Source organism: Lagopus leucura, unplaced genomic scaffold, assembly GCF_019238085.1.
Source record: "Lagopus leucura isolate 7727_CA_CO unplaced genomic scaffold, USGS_WTPT01 Super-Scaffold_100002, whole genome shotgun sequence".
NCBI lineage: Eukaryota > Metazoa > Chordata > Aves > Galliformes > Phasianidae > Lagopus > Lagopus leucura.
Genome location: NW_024962263.1, coordinates 44,735,899 through 44,761,463, shown reverse-complemented (window position 1 = coordinate 44,761,463; position 25,565 = coordinate 44,735,899). Strand labels below are relative to the sequence as shown.

Genomic DNA, 25,565 nt, shown 5'->3' with positions numbered 1-25,565 from the left:
TAATTTTAAAATACTTTAAAAATCATTGTAACAGTTAATCTGTAAATCAAACAAGTACTTTGAGAACAAAGGAAGCAGTGAAGTGTGACTAGGTTTTTATCTCCGCTAATCTACTGTGGGCTCTGGATGGAAGTAAGAAAAGTACAAAAGGTAATTTCAGAAGCACAGAATACCACAAAGAGAAGAAAAAATTTCCTCTTACCTGGATATGGTACTCTCCCCTTTGTTACCAGCTCGGTCAGTAAAATTCCAAATGACCACACATCTGACTTGATTGTAAACCGACCATACAATGCTGCTTCTGGAGCAGTCCATTTAATTGGAAATTTAGCTCCTGCAAACATTAAAAAGACAGATATCTGACTTCCCCTTCTTCACGGGTGATTTGCTTACACTTTAAAATATTTTAAATAAGAGAGTGCACTCAAAGTATTTTTTACAGTTTTCTTTGTTGGCCAAATTCAAGGTGGTTAAGTATTTTAGTATTTCAAATGGGAAATCAAACTTGAGCAGTCTATAATTTTTGGAAGCAGGTAAGACCTGTGAGATTCGTAAATACGTTTCAAAATGTGGTCAGAAAGCAATGGAGATCTGTTCTGGAACTGCAGTTCTCTTCAAACTATAGTAAAGTTTTTATCTGAAAAAAATAATTTAAAATGTTTTTTGAAAAATCTGACAATTTACTTAAAACAATAAAAATTCACAAAAACCTGCATTTAGGCAGAATGACATCCAAAAACAGCTGCAAAAGCACATGTAATCTTTATTCATGCATACACAATCTAATGACCTGCTAAATGTAATTGTTCTAAATAATTTTAAGGCAACTGGACTTACTTAATCAGTAAATAAATCGGTCTTACCTTGCCTTGCAGTGTACTCATTGTCCTCTATTAACCTTGCTAGACCAAAGTCTGCTATTTTACACACAAGATTGTCTCCTACAAGAATGTTAGCTGCCCGGAGATCCCTGTGGATGTAGTTCATTCTTTCAATGTAAGCCATGCCATCAGCAATCTTAAAAATAAAGTTTTATTACAGTTACTTCTCATGACTGTGCACATTTATCCCAAGCATTAAGCTATATCCTTTTATTTTAGTTCCATTCTCACTGTGTAAGTACAGGAAGTAGAGCATAGCAAGAACTTGCTGCTCTAACAGCGAGCCAGACAGGTGCTTATCTAAATTCTAAGTTTTGTAATTTGTTGAAAAGAAATCACCAAGTTACAACAGAAGATGTAAGAAAGAACAGCATACAATAGCTGGAGTGTTCAATATTTAACCTTAGTTGATATCTGATACAGCTTTAAGTCTTCTCTCTAAGTACAAAACACAGTTTTCTTGTCTTCTATGCAGTACCTGAGCAGCCATGTCCACCAGCTGTGGGAGTTTTAAGAACTTCCCTTCTCCTTCTTTCAGGAAGTCTAGTAAGCTGCCTGTAAAAGACACAATTCAGTGAAAAAACTACAGAAGAGCACACATTAACCTGACCTGAAAACACAAACTTGAGGGTTTTTTTTTCTCCACTAGACATTACAGTTAATGCATTCAGCTTCCAATACCTGAGTTTGAAAAGCCCTCATTTTCCAGAACACAACTCAGTGATTATACCCCTAGTCAACTGTGCCCTGGTACTCAGTGCAAGTTTTAGCCAGGCATTTTGGTATTCATTTTATTAATTCAGATTACTGAACACTAACAAAGCAAACTTCCATTTGATAACTATTTGCCTGAAGATTTTGCCTAATATTCCAGGTATCCTAGTTGAATTTTTTTCCCCATGATAATTAAACAAACAACAGAAAAAAAAAACCCACCCTCGTAGTTAAATTCCAATTTAGTTAAATTCCAATTCCAGCTCCAATTATATACGAGATAAATGATTCTGAATCTGGTATTATTTTGATGCTGCTTCTTCCGTACAGGAGAAAACAAAAGTATTTTCCATTCCTTACAACATGCTACCTTCTCCCATTTTCTACAACAGAATGATGCCCACAAAATTACATTAGTTACATTAGAAATGAATTCCAAGGATTTGTGCTTGTTTTAAAACAGCAATTTTCACAAGTATGTTAAAATCTCATCTCTGACAACAGAAGCTTTCAATGCTATTTCAAATGTATGGTTTAAAGAAACATGCAACTACTTCACCATTTCTTTCATTCTGCTTTTATAACGTCCCTAGAAAGCAATTGTTTATCTTGACTGTCTTGCCAAAACCTGATTTCTGAACGATTAAAACTGATTTTGCATGGCTGCTAAAGATCCAACAAAAAGATTGGCTACTGTTATTTAGGAATAACAACACAGAAGTAACCTTAAAGATTTTCTATTTCTCTCTCTGTTTTAAAGCTTACAAAACATTTTAAAAATATATATCCATTCAAACATGGCAAAAAAATTACCCAAGCAAGATATCTGTAGTGGAATAATGAATGCAAGTAGTTACTCTCTTGGGTTTTGGCATTATTCCTATTTCCTACCAGGATAGCAAGATTTCTCTGAGGTAAAGAGAAATTGACATTTTTCACAAACTGGAAGAAATGATTTGAGAATCTGCTTCTTCTTAATACTAATATGCTTATAATGTTTACTTCCATATTCAGCCTCTTAAGTCTCCATATCAGGAGCAGAGGGAAGGAAAAAAGAGCAAGGGAAGAAGGATGAAGGACTGAAATCCAGGAGATATAAAGGCTAGATTCTGCTATTTTTAAAAGCCAACCTTAAAAAAAAAAAATTATAGAAAATAAAACCAAAGTGAATAAACAAAGAAAGAAAACCACAAGCAACTGGTTCTGTGGTCATGAGCACAACCTGTCTACAAGGCAAGCATATTAGTTATAATGGTATTCCCAGCTATATCACCCAATTTAAATGCACCAGGCACTACTCACTAAAAACAAAGGGAAAAAAAAAAATCAACCATGAACTTGGAAGATTAGCAAGGGTGACACAGATGTGCAAAAAAAATCATGTCTCCACCCATGATCTAAATCAGAACTGCTTCAAGTAGGTCAACCGTTGCTCGTTTTAATTTAATCAGAATTATCACTTATACTTCAGCTTCCTTAAACTTAACATTAATTAAACATATCATTTGTTGCTGTGGTCTTAAATAATCTTTTGAACGTAATATCTTTAGACCATTCTGTCACACACCTTTTGTCATGAATTCAGTGACTATGTAGATTGGTTCCTCAGAAACAACGGCATACAGTGGAACAAGCTTGTCATGTCGTAATTTCTTCATGATCTGAGCCTCCTGAAGGAAAGCTTCAGGCATCATTGTACCGGGCTTAAGTGTCTTAATTGCTACTTTTGTGGTTCCATTCCAGGTTCCTAGAGAAGCAAATAAAATGTTATTTCCCACTATAAAATCAGGGATTTTCTGCTAAAAGTTTTTTTCTTTTTTTCCCCTTCTGTTTTGTTAAGTAACAGAATAATCTTAGATCGTTAACTACGCTGAACTACAATGAACATTATTCAAATATATGTATGTGTAATTGGCATTCTTTTTTCCTTTGATTGTTTATGAGATCATATTTAAAGATTCTGAAAATTACTTACTGGAAATACTATTAAACCATTCACAGAGATAACATTAAGCACTTACCCATCCACACTTCACCAAAACATCCTTGGCCCAACTTAACTTCCAGCCTCAAAGACTCTCTAGGAATTTCCCAGGCATCTTTTGCTAGTCCCTGTGTTTGTGGTTTCACTGTGGGACAAACAGTTGTCAGCTTATGACACAGTCCATCAGCATGTTCTGGAAAATGGAAAATATAAGCTTCAGAGATAAACAACGGTAATGCTACAGCAAAAGCAACATCCTCATGTTGATAAAAGAACTATTGTATTTACTGTTAATCAAAATTTAAAAAAAGTTTAGAATAGTCAATTTGAAAAGCAGGCTACACATGACGTTTTTATTCCTCATCATATGCAAATCAATATATTGATATCTCAAATATGCATATGCGTATCTCATCATATGCATATCTCAAATCAAATTAGAATTTAGGCTTACCTCTGTAGTGCTTCACCAACTTCTGTAGAGATTCAAATTGTGCTCTGGTTGTGATATAGTATCCACCATTGTCAAGTTTTCTGATTTTGTAGTGTTTCACATTATCACCTCTGACCTCATCCCAGTCACGTATGGAAAGGGAGTAAGCACCTAGAAAACAAGTCATATGTGCTGCTTTACAAAAAAATTAGAAGCACAGAATCATAGAACCATACAATAGGTTGGTTTGGAAAGCACCTTAAAGCCCACCCAATCCCACCCCGTGCCATGGGCAGGGCTGCACCCCAGCAGCTCAGCTGCCCAGGGCCCCATCCAACCTGGCCTTGAGTGCCTGCAGGGATGGGGCACCACAGCTTATGGGCAGCTGTGCCAATGCCTCACCTACACAGAGTACAAACAACACACTCTCCCCAGTGTTTTTATATGTGTACATATAGTGTAACAGATATAAAAATGACCATCCTGTTCACTTTTGCAGGGGTGGGAGAGGAAGAAGAAGAGACAGTGATACACGTACCTTTAGTGGTTTCGCTCTCTCTTACTAAGAAAATACCACGCTGGTTCCCAGGATTTAAAAGTAGTCTTTCTGCATCTTTCCTGCCCATTTTACCAAAATACCACCTAGAAGAAGTCAAAGGAAATATATCTAAATAAAAGCTGCCTACGCTTTGATAGTCATGTAAAGAGAAGATCTGGAAGTCTCAAGCACTGACTAGATTACTAATATTACAAAGCAGTTACAGATCAACAAAAGTAATGACATCCATATAATCAGGAGATTAAGATGACCTATTTCTACATGACTAATTTCTATTGTTAGCAAAATACTCATGAGGCTTCTGTCTGCAAATATTTTGTATGGTTCAATAATAAGCATCAACAGCATTTATTACTGGAAGGAACACTGTCCTTGTGGTAAAGAAACTAATAGGTCAAGCTAAATCAGATGACAATGAAATTCTGTTGGTAGTATTCTCATAACATGCAGCAGTCCAAAATGCTTTCTTGAAGAAATTTCAGCCATATGTTGAAGAACATACGTATTTAATATAGAGGAGGTGTGTGGCAATATCATGCGATTACAGGTTCATTCAGACTGGAAGAGTCTCTGGGGGGGTCTCTTGTCCAGCCTCTCACTACAGGCAGGGCAGCTGTGAGATCAGACCTGGATGTTGGGTGTCATCCAGTCCGCTTAAAAACCCTCAAGGATGGATCCTGCACAATGTCCAGGCCCTGTGACTCTGCTAGGCTGCCCATCCTCAAGGTGAAAGGCTTTTTCTTACTTCCAGTTGGATCCTCCTGTTCTAACTTCAGCTGTGCCTCATCCTTCAGTAGAGGGAGCACTTTTTTCTGACATTCATGTAGAAACACTCCTATGGTAGTGAACGTACTTTTCTCCATCTTTGTTGCATCATTCTAATATTGAAAAATACATGGATGTTTTAACACACCTGCTGTTTTTCTTGCCTAAGTTCTTTCAGAAAAGGGATTTCTCCTACACCCCTGAAGAGCTGACCAACAGGCAGCATAAATCATTTTAACGTCCAGACTTTGTAATAACACATTTTCTAAATATATTTTGATTGCATGTCTTTCAAGTCATAGAATGGTGTAAAGTGTAAATTTCCAACATTTTAATTTGGGACTGTTGTAGCATCAAGCAGATCCAGCATTGTAAACGTTGGAAAGTTGGCAAAAATGTAGGTAAGAAGGGATCATTTTGCTGACATGCAATCAGAATGGCCTCTGTGATCACTTAGAGATTTTAAACTTATTTTTACATTTGTGTTTTCAGTTTGACTGCTGAAGTTGACCTGCAAATTTAGAATTGGTCATGAAAGTATACACACACCTGAGACAACTTGGACGTAACATTTAGTCTTACTAAAGCAAACCTGAACCCCAGTAATTACTTCACATGAAAATGCCTCTTCTCAACACTATGTCAATTTACAAATTATATTGTAAAGTGTTATTATATAAAATAAAATAATAGCAGGATTAACTTGTTCTTTTATGAGCTTTTAACATTTATACTATAGCAGCATTCAAAAACCATAAGGATAATATGGATCCTATCTCAAGCAGTATATAATTTGCAATATAAACATCTCCAGGCTTAGGAAAGACCACTTAAAGAAAATCCTAGTAACTTAAAGCTGTATACTGCTTTTTTTATTTGCAACTCCAGCTGTAATTACAACAAAATCTATAAATACAGTCAAAGCTAAGGGCTACCAAATGAGTTCTAAAGCAAATGAACTATATTTCAGATAGCGAGGCAATACTAAATAAAATTAGCATTGGTTCTTTAAAATAACGTCAGCTTAAAAAAGCTTCCTTGCTTTTTGCCCCTCACTCTCACTTCCATCCATGACATAAACCTATGACAAACACCAACCACTGCATCTCTCCTTAGCAGCAATACTCTGTGCAGAAGCACTGCATTCTTACTTTGCAAAGGGCCACCATTTCCATTTTAACACCACTGTAGCCAGAATGATGATAAATTTTTATTGCATAGTTTAAGACGATAATAACAATAATTTTATGTATATATAGATATATATATATATAAACTTCAATTATAAAAACAGCTGAAATGCAAGGGCCTGCATTGTATATAATAAATAACAGCAAGCCTTTGACACAATCATTTTTAAATGACAAAGGGCCAGGTGAGAGCAGCAACAACATGCAATGTTCTCAGCTTGAAATTCAGGAAATATCCTGGAAATTGGGCAGTTTTCCCAGAAGTGCAGTAGGAAACACAGAAGTGCCCAGATAACGTATCAGGGAATTGCTTATTGGCAGAACCATGTCTGTGTATCACATCAAGAGCTGCAGAGCTTCACATTAGCAGTACAATAAACACAATTATTCCCTTGAAGCAAGTATCATCTGGAAGTTATACTCCAACTCATTATTCTTAAAATAACTTCAATTCTGTAAGCTCTTGGGGGTTTTTGTTTTTAAATAAATGCGGGATTTATTGGTACCCAAATTAATGCAATTTTCCCAACTTATGATTGTTCTTGACGTCCCTAACCATTTTGTCAATAGGAAGCCTTTATAGATGAATAGATTAGCAATAGCTGTCAATACGAATGTTACTTCTATAATGTGACATTGGGCACTACCAGAGATACAGCTGATTTTGAGTTAGGTTTTAACAAACAAAAATACAGATAAAAGCCTAGAGTTGAGGATGTGCGAACTCTTAATTAAAAGATCACCCATTTTTGCTCTTAATGAAATATAGAACACGTCTCCCAGTTCTCATCTTCATTACTGCACTGTTCCATCCTTTCTCCTTTAGCTACACGTTGCAAGCAAGCATAAAACATTCGCAGAAGCATCTACCTCACATCCACTAACAATTATACCTTTGACAACACCCACACAGCCTTCCTATCCTTTAATTAGTGGCATAATCCCACTACACCTTTAAGTGCTGCATACAGTAACTGAAGTGAATGTTATTACAGGGCACTAAATGCAGAATGGATAATAAGAACAGATTGACAGGATGCAATGTCTTACTCTTCCGCTTGAATGGAGTCTGCAGGAGCTACATAATTGCTTGGGATGTAGCCTGTTTTTCCTGTAGCAATGGATCTTGCTTCCCACCAGTCACCTTCCCTGCAATGTAAGATCAGTTACATTTTCCACACATGAACAATACATCAGTCCTGAACTGCTGAAGCATCTTCACATGTCGTATTTTAATTGAGAAGGCAACGATTATAATTTGTGCTGCAGCTGAATGTATTTTTCTTTTCACTATAAACAATGTGAGTGCCTTGCCTTTTACAGGAATTTTTATTTTAAAGGTTTTTTTTTTTTGATGTTTAATGTAAGATAAATAAATAAATAAATATATAATATTTATATATATATATAAAATGCAAACTTGCAACAAAATATTTTATGGCAGAGACGTATAACAGATTTTCCAGTTCTTTAGTCTTAATCTGCCTCAGTCCTACCATTTTGCCTGTATGCTGACAGTAAGCAACACACAAAGCAGGAAGTGAGCTAATAAAATTAGAGAACTGGGTGAGTGAAAACTGCTCCATCTACGTATTAGAGTATTTACATCAGCTTTTGGCTGTGCTAAGAAGTCTTCAAGGTGAATAAACACTTTCCTCTTTTCCAGGCTTCTATAAATCAGGCTATAAGATCAGAATAGCACTGCAATTAAACAAGAAAATCAAACATGCATCCCTGATGGATGTGGAAGCCCATAACACACAGAGCCGCCTGATAGACTATGCTTTTCCCACTCTGCTGTGCTTCAATGTAGAAGGGAATGAAAGGATGCAGCTTTGGGATTCCCCAGCCACTACATCTTGACATCTGCCCCCAAACATGACCTCAGCCCAAAAGCATCATCTAACCAGTATCACTATTTCAGCCCCCATCTGTGTTGAGTCTCTCATTTAAGAAAAAAATTCCAATCACTCTTTACTGAAACATGACACTTAAATTTCAAGAAGTGCCGAGGATCTATTTATTCCCAACAACACCCTAGAGAAGTTTGTGAACGAGAACACTTACGTGTTGTTTATTATCTGGAACCGTTCACCTTTCTTAAATGAAAGGTCATCTGTAGTTCTAGCTTCATAATCATATAAGGCCACAAATACAGTAACACCACCTTGAAAAAGAAAATAAAAACAAAAAGATATAGCATTAATGCTGCAGAACTTGAATTAAGGACTTCTCTGTGAAAACAACTCGTCAATTTTAATTCAGAAGCAACTGAAGGCTTCGGGTTCCATCTCATTCTGGCAGCTGTGATCAATAATCAGCTCATTCCTTAAAATTAAGGAAAGTCTATAAGCAAAAAGTGCTAAAAAGTATATTATTTCCACAGCAAAGAAAGTATTTAGATATATCATTAGAAGTACATTAATGATTAGAGCACTTACAGAGAGACATTTGCAGAACACATTGACATCAGAAAGAAAAACTAATCTTCTTAAGAAATTCAATGAAGAAATCACTAAAGCCTACATTTGCTGAATAAGATCAGTCAGTGCATTCTTCCATAAAACAATGATTAAGTTCTATAGGTTGTTCTGAAAGCAATGTCTGCTATTTATTTTCATGGAAATGACAACAGATGCAAAGAGCACAATAACATTATTTGTTTGAGCAAATTCTCAGCTACAAAACTATTTTCAAGAGTTGCCACCATTAGCTGTGTGTTCATACCAGTGAAAAACAAAAGCCTGCATGCCATTCTCATAAAAATCTGCATGGCCGTCCCGAACATGGCTTGTCTTTCATTTTGCTGTTGTCACTGCTTAAAATGCACCATCCACAGCCTCACTGTGCTCACATTCACTGGCTGGTCTCCATAAATGCTAAGCAAGTGTTGATGAATGTCAGCAGGTACCTTTTTTTTTTCTTTTACACAGAGGAATTCAATCCCACACCTTTGCTTCGTACACACTTCCATGTCAGACCCCATTCTGTCAGACTGCCCCTCTGCTGCCATCTGCACGCAGCAAAAACATCTAATGGAATGGTGGTGGGAAGATTCAACCTCTACTGCCATACTACCAACATCCACTTCTGATGATGTTGGTCAGCATCATAAAATAGGAGACACTGCTTTCAGAACAGCTCTTGTATTTCACAGGACAAGCAGCTGCACTCCATCAACTGTAAGGAATTTGCTTCCCCTACCCCACTTCAGGCTCAGGGCACTGAGTGTGACCCAAGGACAAGACAAGTCTGTATGAGCAGGCAGGCTCCTTCATTTACTGTAGAAACATTTTCTGTGCTTGAAAGAGCTGATTACTTAATAAACTTGGGCTAAAGGAAGCAAAAATGCTATTTTACAGTGTAGTGGGCATTTAGAAAGTCTAATGATAATTCAAGTAATAAAATAATGAATTTAAGTGTAACATTACATTTCTAACACACATATGTATGTAGCAGGACACACAGGAACATGCTGTGTCTAACCTTAGACAATACAGCTAATGCGAGGATGATCAGAAAGGAGGAATACAATACATGATGAGTACTGTCTATACCTAGTATTATTGTACAATGGATGCTTTCATTTAAATATTTTTCTTTGATATAGATTCCTGTGCTCACACTGTATCAGTAGGCCATAAATGGCAATGAATCTACAGTTCTTCTAGAAAATCAAAACAACAACAAAAAATAATATATATAATATATATAATATATATAATAATAATCTATACTGAAGTATGATTTACAAACTGAAAATTAGTTAAAACATCTCCCAGAAGTTAAGAGTACTTAAGTTGAAAATCAAGAGTTCTTCCAATTATTTCCCACATTATTGTACTACTGCATTATTTTGATGACAAACTGTTACTCGGTGAAAGAAAATTGTGGCAATATGTATCATTTTCACACAGTCAGAAACTGAATGTTAAAGAAATAAAACATCCCCTGAGAATTCTTCTGCAGATCGGTACTCTCAAGTCACAACATTACAAAAGCTTATAGATCTTTATCAAACTGCTGGGAGACTCCAAAACCTTCAAAACAAACTGCACAGTATTTGGAAAGATATTAATATAGAAACAAGAAATATCCATTTCTACTGGAAGTATAGCACTAATCAGAGTAATGAAACAAAGCATTCAGATGCAAGTCATGAGATAAGAAAATTATCATTAATTATAAGTGTTTACTATTTTTAAAGAAATAATTTCTAAAGCTAGTATACAATACTTCCAAAGTTTTGCATTCAACACTTCAGGTACCATACAAATCATTCTCATGCAGAAGTGTTATTTATTCTGTAGCACAGAATAATAAAATGCTTTAGGTGAACAGCATCAGCATAGAATATTTTAAACAAGGAGATACAACTCAAGTCATTTTTGAAGTCTTCTGTGCATGTTTTTTTTTTTGTGTGTGTGAATCACCAATCTAGTTGTTAAAACTACCTGGGGTCAAAACACTACTCCTTGAAGGGGATCCTCTCATTAGGGCAGAATTTTCATTCTTTAATCAAGGACCAGCTTTGGAGAGAGCTTTCCTTTGCTGTTGTGTATGAGGACTAGAGAGCAATAGTGAAAACACAGCTTCAAATAAGTCAAACTTTCTGTTCTCACATATTTTGTGAAGTGTCTTACCATTCTCTGAATTTGTAATGTCTGATGACAAAAGAACGTACAGTACAGGAGCAGAGTGAATTTCACTCGGATTTCTTTTCCAGTTCTGCTCCAGAGGATTAAAGGTGGCCCAACTCTTTTTCATCCTTACTAGGAGCTAAGATGACAACCTTTTGTAAGACATCGCTGACAAGCCCATCTCTTTTATTTTGTCTCGCAAAACAAAGGGCCTCAGATACTGACTCAGTGTTTACTTGTGACAAACACTGAAAGCTTACAGCCAGATGAAGTTTGTCATTTAATCCGTTCAAAAAAAACCAAGCAACCCTCATTGATCTGAAAATGAGAAGTGGATTTATTGAACAACTGTTGGTACATTTTTATTTAAAGAGAAAAATGTGTGTGTTTGAGGACGAATGGCTTTCTGGTCTTACAAAGCAAGGAGGAATAATTATATGAGCAGTATCTTTTTACCTGACCATAAAATGATGGGGGCAAGTCAGCCTGCCCAAATCCACACCTACGATGTTCAAGACCTATCTTTCCACGATAAATCTCTCTTATTGAGTCTGAGCCAAGATACAATATTCTTAATGGCTAGGATGAACAGAGACCGGCAAGCGATCAGCCCTTCTGATCTTGGCAGAAAAGGATTTACAGTAGCTGGGGGCTGCATTCCTGGTGTCTGGTAATACCCATGAGGGCCTGAATGTACTGCAGGTGATTCCCACGTGAACAAAGAACCCAATCTTACAAGAGGCAATACACAGAGGTTTCTTAGATGAGATGAAGATTTCTGTAAGCTCACGAAACTTTACTTGGTAGAGCTAGTGAGTAAAAAGAAAGGCTGCCATCACTTCACTTTTGCATGTGTTCATCCAATATTGGGTTTCAGATGGGGTTACAAATTTGAGATGGGGTAGACACTCATTTTCACTATTTGTTTTTTACTGAATTTCCAAAAAGGGAGCATGAGGTAATCAGTACGTGACAGTTTGTTTTCCTGAATTTCTCAGTGTCAAGGCCACAGCAGATTTTTATAGACCTCAAATTTGTTGTGTTGAAAAGCTTTTAAATGCCATTGTAGTGAAGTAAACATTTAAACAGTGTAACTGTGCTAACACTAGAGTTTTGTGGGAAAACTAGAAGGAGACTGATAACAGAATTATTTGCCATATCTTGTGAAGTGTCTGTACAAGGCTTCTGTTCTCTCTTCTGAACCTCCCAAATAAAAGAAAATCAGTTTCCTCTCAAAAAGATCCAGCAAAACTAAGTGAACTGCTGGGATCAGCCATGTGCACAACAACAATCTTTGATTTTTTTTTTTTTAATGTTTTAAGGCAATTATAGAAAGGCACATTTATGACATCAAATATGTATATTGCTTTAAAATGCTGTATCTTCAGAGTCTACACATCAGCCAAGACTTTCTCTGCATCTTGTAAATCTACTTTTTTCAACTTAGCTTTTAATATGACCATCAACAGATAGAATTCTGCTCTATTATTTAACACATCCTGTTCATATATTAAAGTATACAGCACATGCTGAATATCCTGATTGTCTTTGTAATTGAACAGATTCCACACTGCCTTAATGCAAATAACTCACACCTAATAAAAAGACTCAGATTAAATCACACTATGAGTTTCCTGAATTTGTGTTACAGCCATTATTCCATGTACATCCCTTCAAGAACATAGAATTTATAACAATTTTGACATCTACTCCCATTATCACCTCTAACATGCCCAACACCTCTGTGCTATGGTCCTAAAAACCACAAAAGCAAAAAAAAAAAAAGCTCCGAAGCTCCATTCACTAGTCGGTATGGGCTGCATTATTATGTCAGCAGAAAAGATACTGAAAATCAGAAAGTCCTAAAAGGCAATTTATTTTAAATTTCCACTTGTGTGGCAAGGGGTAGTAGTATTCTTTTCATTTTCTTATTTTTAAATATGGCTATGAAGCTTACCAATAAATAATAATACAAGAAGAATTTTATGTAATACTCACCTGTTAAAGTACTAGGATATGGACTTGGCACAGCTGAAAATGAAGATGATGCTCCTCCAAAGGGTGTCATTCCTGAGGGCCCTCCAAAAGGAGTCATAGAATGACTGTTAAAATTAACTGCTGATCCCTTTATTGCCGGTGACTGTGTTGCTTGGCTGGAGTCTGACCCGTAATGGCTGACATGGGAACTAATAGGTTCTGGAGTGTTATCAGTCCTGTATTTCATGGCTGGACCTTTATCTTCTTTGCTTTTAATGCACCCCATGGTTGCTTCTGTGAAAATGAGAAGAAAAACTGAGTTCATCTGGATGCTTCATCTTTTGATAGTTAACACAGAAGATTCCCTGCCGCAATTGCTGAAAACTCTGATTAATTACTGTAAAAAAAACAAAAAAAACAAAAAAAACCCAAACTTCTACTAATTGCTACTGCACGCAGATTACAAATCTTGGTGAAAAAGTTTTCTAGAATAAGACCTAAGCTATTCCCAGACTAGAGAGGACGCCATTATTTTTTCCTACTACAACACACACACACAAACAATGTATCTGGATTATTCTTCCATCCATTCCATCTCCTTGCTGAACATGGTAAACAAATAAACAGGCAAAAAATAGACAGTTGGGAAACAGAGGAGGAAAAGACACTGAAAACCCCACCAGGGAAGTTGGGAAAGACCAACTGAACAGAGGTGACAAGTACAGAGCCACGTAAGCCATGATGTGAAGGAAACAAGTGGAGCATCTCTGCTTGCTTTTTTAAGCAATGAAGTCCTGTGCTGTGGATGGCGTTACAACTATGGATATCTTTAAAGATAGATGTAGGGAAGCCTCCACCTATTTCCAGCTTCCTTTAATGCAACTCACAAGTGAACCCATAATAATCATTGCTGCAGGACAGGATTAAGTTCCAGAGTTGAAACAAAATAAGAAGAATGTTTACAATAGTAATTACAACATCCAGGAGCTTAGAAACTGAATTGCACCCTGAATGGTGACAACTTACAGTCCTGACAGCCCAAGATGGCCACAAACTTCCATTACAAGCAGACCGCGAGAGCTGTTTACTGCAGGGACACCTCTTACCTGCTGACAGCCATCAGAGAGGAGACAGTCACAAGCAATTATAATTACCACATCTTAAGAAGTCACCACCTGTCACTTATCAAGTGGTGACAACTGATAGCAGGCATTTTCTAGCTTGCTTCAGCTGGGAAACAAATCAGAACCAGAAAAGGAGCTTGTGTCAGATGTAAAACTAGCCCGACATGAAAATTCCTAAATTCTTACGGGGAAAAAAGAACCAAAAAACACCCCAAACCCTACTTTTACTTCAGCACCTCCATACTATTTCAACAATTACAATAGCAGTTCCAGTATTCTTTAACTAGAAGTTAGAAAAACTGTTTCCCATTGCAAATCAACTTCCCCCTTCCCCCCCCCCCTTTTCAGTTCTCTCTTATTTTGTTCACTATTAGATACAGAAATCTAGGACAAATTAAATCTCACTAAATGAATACTGCCTTAATACAGCCACAAAGAGAAAACTTAGTTTTTCAATCTGAAAGTTTTCTAATTTCCTCTGTTTAACAATCACAATATTAAAGATGCCATAATTTCCTTAAGGGCCTCAAATCAGAGTTCCTGGAAAGAAGAACATCCACAGCTGTTGATGTACCATACAATAGTTAAAATTAAGAATAATCACTTGTCTTTTCAGTCCCTTGTACTATAATGCCCAACAGACAATTACTGGTGTGGAAACAAGAAGCAACAAAATCAAGTTAACTGCATTTTTACAAATTGCATCGCAGAGAAAGCACACCTTATTCAGTCGTTTACTAATTCTGATGTTGTTATTGGCAACTTATTCTATCAACAACTCATCACAATCAATAGGATTCAAATATACATGTGAGGAATGCACCCTGTCTACGTAGAATCATTAAGGTTGGAAAATACCTCTAAGATCACACATAGGGTCCAACCGTCAACCCATCACCACTAATATCACCCACTAATCATGTCCCTCAGTGCCACATCCACATGGTCCTTGAACACCTCCAGGGATGCTGACTCCACCACTCCCTGGGCAGCCTGTGCTGATGCCTCCAAAATCCTTTGGAGAAGAGGTTTTTCCTAATATCCAGCCTAAACATCCCCTGGTACAACTTGAGGCCATTACCTCTTGTCCTATCACTGTTACCTGGGAGAAAAAGCCTTACAATCTGTAGTAGAAATGCTAGCTATTGATTGTCAATGCAAGTGGATCAAACACACAAAACGCATCGTTTTCCACCGCAAAAACAGATGCTCTAACTTGAAGCACAACTTTCTGTCCACTTCACTGCTTTTTGTCAACTCTTGCCTTACTTTGAGGCCTACTTCTTCGATTCTCTTTGAACAACTGCAGTCAAAGTTTTGTTATGAATACAAGTCCAAAAACCTTTGGGAAAATATGTTTGTTAACAGTAGTGATCCCCTACATTTGGTTAAAAATTAAGCATCATGAGTGATTCAAAAGTACTTATATTAATAAGCAGATTAGAAGGAAAAAGTAAGAACATTCAACCATTTTCACCACAAACATTTTTCCTCTCATTTCTGGTATTTGGTTAGCTTGTAACAGACTGATAAGACTTCAAGATTTAAAAAAAAAAAACAAACAAGATAGAAACAATTTTACCAGTCCCATGGTAATTGACAATGCCAGCAGATTATGCAGTTATAATTAATATCACCTGTTATGTGGCTAGCAGCAAAAAGTTTCCATTGATGAACTTCACTGCAGTAAAAAGTCCTTATTGAAGACCTGAATTCATTCTGGAGAAATACAGTTTGCCTCTCTTTCCCTTGCTTCTCCCCTCCCCAGCTATTTCACTGTTAAGGTAATCTTCTTTCTGGGGTTAAAGAGATTAACAGCAGAGATTCAATCAGCTCTTCAAGGAGACAGACATTCAGAAATAAGCATACAAAAATTTAAACATTCTTCTACTTTGATAATTGCATACCCACAAAACAAAATTGCAGAAGCAAAACACTTGGCTTTTGAAAGTCAAAAACATAGGTGGAAAATTTTGATAAACACTGTTTGAATTTAAGCGTAGGAAGGACAGGGAAGATGACACAAGGGTGAGTAGCAGGGAAGAGAAAAATGACTGCCCACAATATGGGAAGAAAAAAAAAAAGTTATTACTGTTTAGTCCTGCAATATATTACTGGATCAAAGAAAATATCCTAAGCAGCTGGTAGCGATGCTGGATTTGGTTATTGCAGTACTGCATTTGTTATTAAAAATTACTCAAATAACTGAACTAACTGAAATAACTTAAAACTATTTCCATTACTCTTTGTCTGGTCAGCAACAAAACATTAAAGAATCACGTTCTGCCATAGCATTTCTGAAGCACCAGACTCTTTTTAGAAACAGACATAAAGATGAGAAGTTCTTGTTGGCCTTGCAGAAGTCAGTCCACTGACTGAAACAAGTGCTGACTGAAGAATCCACAAGTCCATTCCCTTTAGTTAAATCATTCTAGATCATAGAATAACTTTGGTAGCTTATTCTTCCTTTGAAACAAATATTTTTCTGTTGACAGTGATTAATGTGCCAGCATGTTTGGTGGGGTGGTAAGGAGTTGGCTGGAGGACTATCAGGAAGCCACACTCCGAATGGCAGGAGTAAAACCACAGATATCTTTCAATGCTTTCTAGATACAAGCAATCCTGTGGTAGAACATTTTCAAGAGGCAGTAGCTAAAGTGATTACTGGAAGGATGGATGAAGGTTAGCAGGATGCACATAAAAATCAACAGAACGATAAGCATACTCAAGAAAGAAACTGTCATCAAACGAGCACTTAGGGACATTATTTTGACTTGTGACATTTGGAGAAGTCATACAAAGGGCAAAAGTTCATCATGGTTCAGTACTCTACAAACCCTGCAGACAGTAACACAGGCACCTTCAGAAGCACTCTATCAAACAGAGCTACAAGAGTCTGTGCTGCCCTCTTATTCTTCCAACTTAGTTTTAGAGCAGAGTGCTAGATCATATGGAAAACACTGTTCAATGCATCAAGAAGTATGGCTTCCAAGGTTTTTTTCCCCCCGCTTTCATTTCAGAAAGATATTTACCCAGCCCGAGACAAGTGAGCTTTTCCTCAAGAGACGCGGTGTCTTAAGGTACTGACAAACCATTCCCTTGGGGCGTATGTAGCCTGGTCCATCCCTTCCACAAGCTTTGGTACCACGTGGGAATCCACTCCTCTATCAAATGTCTTTGCTCTTTAAGGTTGATAGATATGGAAGTTACTTATTCACTGGTTCCTTGTGACACCATTTCTCAGAGCACTTCAAGGAAGATCTCTCAATGGCATGAAGGAGCATCACATGGATAATGAACCAACAACGCAACAGCCAGCATTCTTGCACCGCAGTCTGATACGCCTCAGAACTGTGTGTTCTTCCCACTTTCCCATATTCTACCCATTGGAATCAGGGGTTTGAGGGACAGAGATTAGGCTCAGAAACCTTGAAGTCCTTATGCTGGGAGAGCCTCATGTTTCCTTCACTTATTGTCACTGATTTAATAACAAAAACTCCACTAGGAAAAAAAAAAACAAACAACCAACATCAAAAAACAGCAGCAAAAAAACGATCTTCCTCTTAGGGCCAAACTGAAGGCATTCTGATCTCTCTCTTTTGTTATGATCCATCACTTACTTCCTCAGATATCTTCTGGAGACTTCACCACAGTGTAAAGTAGCTGCACAGAGAGGTTCTAATGTGCCACAAAGGAAAAGATGCTCTAGGGAGTTGTTCTTTCTGTACTAAATCAGGTACTAAATGCAAGTAAAATAACTTCCTAGAAGAATAAAGCAAGACTGCAAATTTCTTTTTGCCTAAAACAAACAATCCTATGCTATATAATCTGAAAAAGAATTTGAGACTCACAAACCAAAAAACTGAAGATTTCACTGCTACTTTATTTCTCAGCATTATCAACAAAGTTTCTACTCATAAAAGTAGCATCTTCAGCACTGAAATGTGAAAAATGTTTTGCAGAAAAAGGTCCTCATATTTCAAACAGTTCTGATTTGAAGTTATTAAAATTTCATGCTGTAATGACTACAAGATATTCTGTAGAAAGTTCACTAATGGATCCATTAGCTAACAGCTGACTATTTGCTTAAACAAGTGCAGAGCTGACTCTGTATGTCACTGGAGACACTCAACCTATACTGGCTTTTTGTACGCCAGGCAAACAATGCAGGGCATTCACCAGACAGGTGGTTTCAGATGGTAGTATCTAAAACTCATTAATTAGAAATGACATAGACTGAAAGAAATGAAGATAACCAGAAAAATAAGCTTCTGGTCAATACTATAGCATCTAACAAATTCCTTTAATCTTTAAAAAGATTCTCTGGTATGAAAATATGTCAATTTTTTCTTTTTTATTATTATTATTATTTTTTTTTTAAATACAAAACAATTCACTGCGTTGGTAAAGGAAAATGAACTAAAAAATGACTCAAACTCTCTTGTGTCCTTTGCACAGTATATACAGTTTTCATTCCCAAATTATGTGCTTCTTATCATGCAATAGTTTATCTTTTATGAGCTGCCATAACTTGCAACATTTCCTTATTTCACAACCTATGACATTTCAAAAAATGATGTACCACTGGATTCAGTTTTATAATTAGCAATAATATTAGCATAACGAGACCTTAGAGAGTCTGTATGATTATGCATTTAAAGTGCAACTGACATGACCTTGTAATTAATGATCTTATAAGATGCGAAAAGTGAAGATAAAGGAAGAAGTATAAAAAAAGACACTGAAGCAAGGACTTAGGTTATTTGAAATTCAATGTTTGCCATGCTTCTAAGTGTAATTCTACCCAGAAAAATAACTATTAGACCTTAGGCTGCTCACATGCTAAAATATGTTTAAAGAAATATTGTCCTTTATCACCACTATAATTTGAATTTTTTTTAATCCTAATGCCTCTACAGATCAAATCCTGCTTTCTATGGTGACTGTAAATACATATTTATAAATGAAAAATTCTGTGGCTCCCATGGTAATCCTTTTGATTTCACAGAAGCAGAACAAACCACAGCCAGCAGAACTAATAGAGCAATGGAAGACACTGCATGGAGAAAAAAAACAATGTGCAGAAGATTGCTTTTATAAATAAAAATTTCAGAGAGCTTAAAGGTGTTGCAAGCACTACATTTTTCTGTTCTAACTCCTGCTTTTCACAGAAAACAGATTTTTAAATTTACACTAAGTTAATGATTGAGTCTGACTGATCCTTCTATTAGAGGACCAAGCTGACAAGATCATTACACCTGTACTCAGAAGGAACACCAGATCTCAAAACACTACTAAGAAATTCAGTACAAACAGGAATTACATAAGAAAGAATAAGATCCTTCAATCTTCCACATCCTTCCAGGATTTCTTAACATGTCTGTCATGAAAGACAAAAAATATGATGGAAATGTGTTTCCTCTAAGGCTTGACTGTTTAGAGGTGGGAGACTTACCCAAATGTATCAGACTTTCAACACACTATCAGTGAAGGACACTGAGGGTTTCCAGTCCTCCTATTTGAATGGTCTCAGACAAAGGTTTCTTGTTAGAAGCAATATCTACTGTCGCTCCTGAACAGAGAGGCAGGAGATGGAGCTGCTCCAAAGGGCAGTACCACGCTCATCTCAAAGCATACCACGCTCTGTCATCCAACTGCAAGGCCTCATTAGGTGTTTGGTTTACAGAGGTAAAACAAAAACAAAAAAACAAACACAACTGCAATGAAAAATTCTAATGAACAAAGTGGAAATTACGATTGTCAGTGATGTAATGCCCAGAAAGACATAAGCAGTCTCAGTTTTCTCCCATCACACCTGTTTTGTCTGGATTAAACATGTAGGATTTCCTCCCACTCCCTGCATACCTGGGACAGTGAAATCTGTAGAGGTGGTCTCTCCTTTTAAGGAAAGGCAAAAGTTTCAGGAACATGAAGGAGAAAATAATCTTGTCATGCATGACACATAGGCTGCTCTGCAAAACACATACTCATAAGACGGTGTTTACTTATAATTATTGTTTTGCCTACGTTAGCTGAGATATCCTACGTTTACTTTGACCACTTGTTGTACAACAATACAGAAAGGAAAGGTGGCTTCTCCAATCAAACCAATACATGCTCAAGAAAAGCAGACTGGAGGTGGAAGACAACAAGCCTACGTAACTTTTAATGACTTCTCTAACCAAAGATGATTTAATTCAGTATCCTGTCTTCAGCACCGGCCTCAGCCTCAAACCAAGAGCTCCTCATTCACCACAGGCCTGGGCAATGGCTCTGACAACAAAGTTGGCCGTCTTCCTATAGGAAGAGTAACTAGTGCCAGATGCTTTGGAAGAAGACAGCAGCAGGATATGCACAGCCTGAAACGCCCCAGCCTCCACTGACCCACTCAGGAATTCCAGTCAGAGACTAAAAGTCCTGCAGATGTGAACAAGATAATGAATATAACCTAATATATGTTACGTTGATGAAAAACATGGATAAGATTTCCATTCCAGCATGTCTTTGCTTGAAATACTTTAAACTGCCTGGTTAAACAGGAATAACCATATCCAAGAAAACATTATTACAGTGATGATATAGATTTAAACACCACAACTTTCTGTTTTGGACAAGGTTTCTAAAACCCCCTAAGAGTATGCCACAGCTAAGAACTGGACTTAGTTTGAAGCACCTCAGCATGGATTCTCATCTAAGTTGCTTGTGCACCTGATGAAGCACACGTCCATCACCAATCTTCTTGCCCTCTACTTGCAAGTTGTCCACCTCGTATGCAAGGAAACAGCACGAAAGAAAGGAGGTGCTGGGACGAAAACCAGACAGAAATACCCAGCAGCTCAAACCCACTTTTACAGGGCACACAGTCTAGCTGGGGCACCTGAATGAGCCAGAAGAAGCTGCTCAGAAACTTCAGAGCATAGCAGAGAAAAAAAAGAGTCACATTTAAGTGTTTAAATTTCATTTAATAAACCTACAAATCGCTGAACATAACTAGAAATATAAACTTTCTTAAAATAATATTTTATCCTCAGTTTTTAGTGAAGTCAGCTTAGTTCATATCCAGAAAGAGTAAAAAATATGTATTTTTTTAATACAGCCAACAAAAAATCTGCCAACCTAAGACAGATGATGCAAAATGGATACACAACACTGACAGATTAATTTTCTTTATTCCAATGGTCCAGATCACAAGGGAGAGATTAACTAAAATATCAGAACTGCAAAAGCAATTTTACGTGCTGAAATATATCGTACGTGCATGCAAAGCTATATTTAAACGTAGACTTATAATGTCAAGCCTTACAATCTGAAGCCTTTAGCACACGAAGAGATTTTCTCTGACAACAGACGGCACCAGACTAAACAACCAATACATCGTCTAGACAGCATTATTGCTGCTCCATTGTCTCGAACATTTAAGCATACAGCCAATAAATAAATTAAAGTAGAAAAGGACAATTCAGTGCAATAGCTATTTATACTTCGCAATTTGTAAATAATTACAATTTGTAATTAATTGGAATTATCTTGAAAACAGAAAGCCCGATATACTCAAGAAGTGTGCCCAAAAGATTGTGTCAGATTACAGTGCAATGCATGTCACAACTTGTCAAGCTATCCGTTCTATTTCAGACAGGATTTCTGAACTGATTTATAAATAGATTTTCATCTTATTTGGAAAAGAATAAAAAGAATGCCTGGTATCACATAATGCTTCTAGATATACCATTTCTAACCATTCTATTTAAGCATATTATCTCAAATAAAGATGCCTCCAGAAGGTATTTCAAAAGCAACTCTTAAATGTTGTTTATTAACATAATTGTTCTGTTTTCAGCAAGAAGCAGGCAAAATGCTTTCCCAAGGGACACCTGCATTGGAGAACAAGTAAAGAAAAAGTTATGAACTACAACTATTTGCAGTGCTTTTGTTCTGACAAATTCTATGAAAATGTAAATATCTTTTTTTTTTCACAGATTAATTATGAAATAGATATGAAAAGCAGGCCACAAAATTTGCAAGCTCACACAGTTCAGTATTAGCAAGAGTCAAGCTACAATATCATTTAGTCACTATCAGTCAACTTAAAATGTTAAAGAAAAGAACAGTCATGGCAACGTAAAATTAAACAGCAAAAAAAAAAAAAAGCTATATCATATGACCATAACATCTATCCAAATTATAAGCAGTAATCGTGCTAAGGAATCACATGGAACAGATTTAGATAATTTGGTGTGTGATTGAAACATATCTGCTTTGCTGAAATGAATTGTCACAGCTACCATTAGCCAAATATCACTCTAAGATGAAAGTAAATTCCCCTTTATTCTCAGGCTACTTTATCCTTGCTAACACAATTGACATGATTAGCATCTTAACAAAAATCAGTGATTAGAGTATTTAAATCCAATTACTGATAAAATGCTGCAGCTCACTTATTGAAAAACCATATGCCCAGATCTCCTTCAGCAATTAGTTCTTTGCTGAACAACAGGAATCTCAGTAAGCCAGCTGGAAAACATCAACCTTTTGACTAAAACAAGAAGTCAAACTATGTATAAACAGTTAGAACCACACACTTATGCTGCTCTTCATGATTCAATAGCTTCTGTTTTCCTTTGCACATAAAATACAAGTGAAGAGTACCATTATACTGTAAAGGAATTCACAACTAAACAACAACAAAAAGAGTAAGATGACACCTGCTAAATAATACCCTCATAAAAAGGGAATGATGTTTTAACTAAACAAGAATTATAACCCTAATATCTATTGTTACTGCTGTTCTATTACTTTCTACACTGACAGATATAATAGTTGTCATAGGAAAGAAGACCAGAAAAAATTATCTTAATTAGCTAGTCAGGCATCTTGCAAAATAGAGGCCACAGAGTTGTCCTAAATTAATTTCTCTTTTTCTGTCTTTTTGAAAGTATACACATGCTCAAATTCATTCCATTTCAAAATGACTGGCTAGTCAAAGTCCACCCACACTGGACAAGTCCTGAGTTTTAAATACAGTAACCACTAAAATACGTGCCTCCTATTTGCTCTGCATTTGACTCATGACACACCTTTTTCCTGAGAGCCCCATCACCACTGAGTTCCCTCTGTATGAGTGGACCTGGGCACCCTACTCTGGGTGGCCCTGCTTGAGCAGTGGTTGGAGCAGATGGATCCTGAGGTCTCTTCTCAGCTCAGCCATGGTTGTGTGTAGTTCACAGCTGTAACCTCTCCTCTGCTAAGTGCAATGTAGTCTCACTTGAATGCATTCACCCGTCAATCTCATCTTCTCCAAGTCCCTGCATTTATTTCAGTATCTCCCTTTAACAGGGATCACCAAGCATGAAGATGGCACTCTGGGTAGGGAATGTTCTTCTTAATCCTTCAGTGAGAATGCAGTATTTATTTCAGCTGAAGTAACTGTCCCTTACAGTTCTCGGGGATATCTCAGCATTGCTCTACAGCAGAAACTTCCTCATCTTGAGAAGAGCCTTCATCGCTCTTACCAAAGGTATATTGTACTCTGGTGGATTAAACAGCCACAAACAGACTCTCAACTAATCCAGATTATTCTAATCATGGAGCTGTGAGACAGATTTAGAAAAATCATTCACTCATCCAAAAGCAAAGGCAGCAGGACACGGTAGAGTGGAGCCTTACCATCATCTTACCCAGGGCTTTGTACACATATCTTCAATACTTCACTGCCACACTCAGAATCACTCTACAAGCAGTTGGCACTGTTTTACAATGTGCTCGGGGCTCAGGCATGCAGCAGTTCTACTTCCTGAGCTTCTGCAGGAGGAAGCCAGCTCTGCTGCACCTCAGTACATTTCGTTCTGAATGTGGGCACTCCACAAACAATGAGGGCTGCTCTGAAAGTAATGCCTCCTATTTCATGATGTTGGTCCCTGACATCACAGGCAGATGGTGGTATGGCAGTAGAGGCTGGACCTTCTGCCAATATTCCATTACATTTTGTTACAGACGGCAGAAGAGAGGCAGTCTGACAAAATGGCGCCTGACAGAGAAGTGTGTATGAAGCAAAGGTGTGTCACTGAATTTCCCCATGAGGGAAAAGTGGCACCCACTGACATTCATTGACACTTTCTGTTTGTTTGTAAAGACCAACCAGCGGATGTGAGCGCAGTGAGGCAGCGAGTGATGCATTCAGCTGTGGTGACAGCGACACTGGATCACCTCTGCTGGCACAGGTTCTATGAATGCAGCATGCAGGCTCCTGTCCATTGCTGGCAAAAATGTAGAGCTAGCGGTAGCAACCATAGAAAAATAGTGTTTTGTGGCAGAGAATTTTCTCTATCAAATATTGTTATCGTGCTCTTTGTATTGTTTGTATTTTCCATGGAAATAAATGGGAGACATTACTTTCAGAGTGACCTACATACTTGTGAGCCTGCTACCAAAATGATCTTAATTCTCTGCTTTCAAAAGCAATGTGATATTTTCCTCTCATTTCATGCTGATTCTTTTGCCTAAGAAATCAAAATACTCAACTCTTTCCAGCTCCAGAGTAGCAATTAGAGTGGCATGTATGGGATTTAACAAGCCTGCAATGATGGCATGTAATGGAAAACCACAGAGTATTCATTTCCCATTTCTTGTTGGCTTTTAGATAGATCTGCTGATTTTTTCCTTATAACTCATTAAGTGACTTTAAAAAAAGAAAGAAGAAAGGAAGGAAGGAAGGAAGGAAGGAAGGAAGGAAGGAAGGAAGGAAGGAAGGAAGGAAGGAAGAGAAGAAGGCAAACTTTTTCTGAGGAGCATTTCCTACGGTGGGAAATTTTACCAAAATATAACTAAAAAAAAAAACCACCTGTTGAAGTCTTCAGGCGTACTCTAAGGATACACTACAGAATACATAGTTTCTGCTCATCCCTTTAAAGAGTTTTCCACATGAGGCCAGAGGTGTGTCCTCTAATTTAGCATTTTCCAGCTCAGATTAGTAATTACCATGCAGACAGCAAAATCCAAGTATGAGCTGCCCAGCAACATGTACAACACATTATCAGTCACTGGTTTCCAAAGTGAACAAAGCTGGTAACTTGGTAAGTCAGCTGCTGAGCACAAAAGAGGAATAGATGAGAGAGCGATAAGGACACTGAACAGGTACAGCAGGAGTGAGATGGGTTCTCATTAGAAGAGGAGCCAGAAAGAATATTAGTAACCAACAAACAAAGAAAAGAGGAAAATAAAAGGTTTGTTTTGAGGTATTTCAGTCAGGTGAATATCGTTCACCTACAATAAGGTACACTGCAGCACAAGGATATCCTTAAA

The 25,565-nt window shown here is 37.2% G+C and overlaps 1 protein-coding gene across 1 annotated transcript in view; it reads right to left on the bottom strand.

The window, feature by feature from the left end:
* Positions 1-25,565, bottom strand: part of YES1 (YES proto-oncogene 1, Src family tyrosine kinase) — a 53,132-nt gene that overhangs the window by 4,096 nt on the left and 23,471 nt on the right. The window contains exons 2-11 of the mRNA XM_042869602.1: positions 13,165-13,437; positions 8,594-8,693; positions 7,577-7,675; positions 4,551-4,654; positions 4,034-4,183; positions 3,617-3,772; positions 3,163-3,342; positions 1,360-1,436; positions 864-1,017; positions 203-334 (exon numbers count right to left, since the gene is read on the bottom strand). Of these exons, the coding sequence (XP_042725536.1) occupies positions 203-334; positions 864-1,017; positions 1,360-1,436; positions 3,163-3,342; positions 3,617-3,772; positions 4,034-4,183; positions 4,551-4,654; positions 7,577-7,675; positions 8,594-8,693; positions 13,165-13,429 (1,417 nt within the window). The 5' untranslated portion in view covers positions 13,430-13,437. The remainder of the gene's footprint in view (positions 1-202; positions 335-863; positions 1,018-1,359; positions 1,437-3,162; positions 3,343-3,616; positions 3,773-4,033; positions 4,184-4,550; positions 4,655-7,576; positions 7,676-8,593; positions 8,694-13,164; positions 13,438-25,565) is intronic.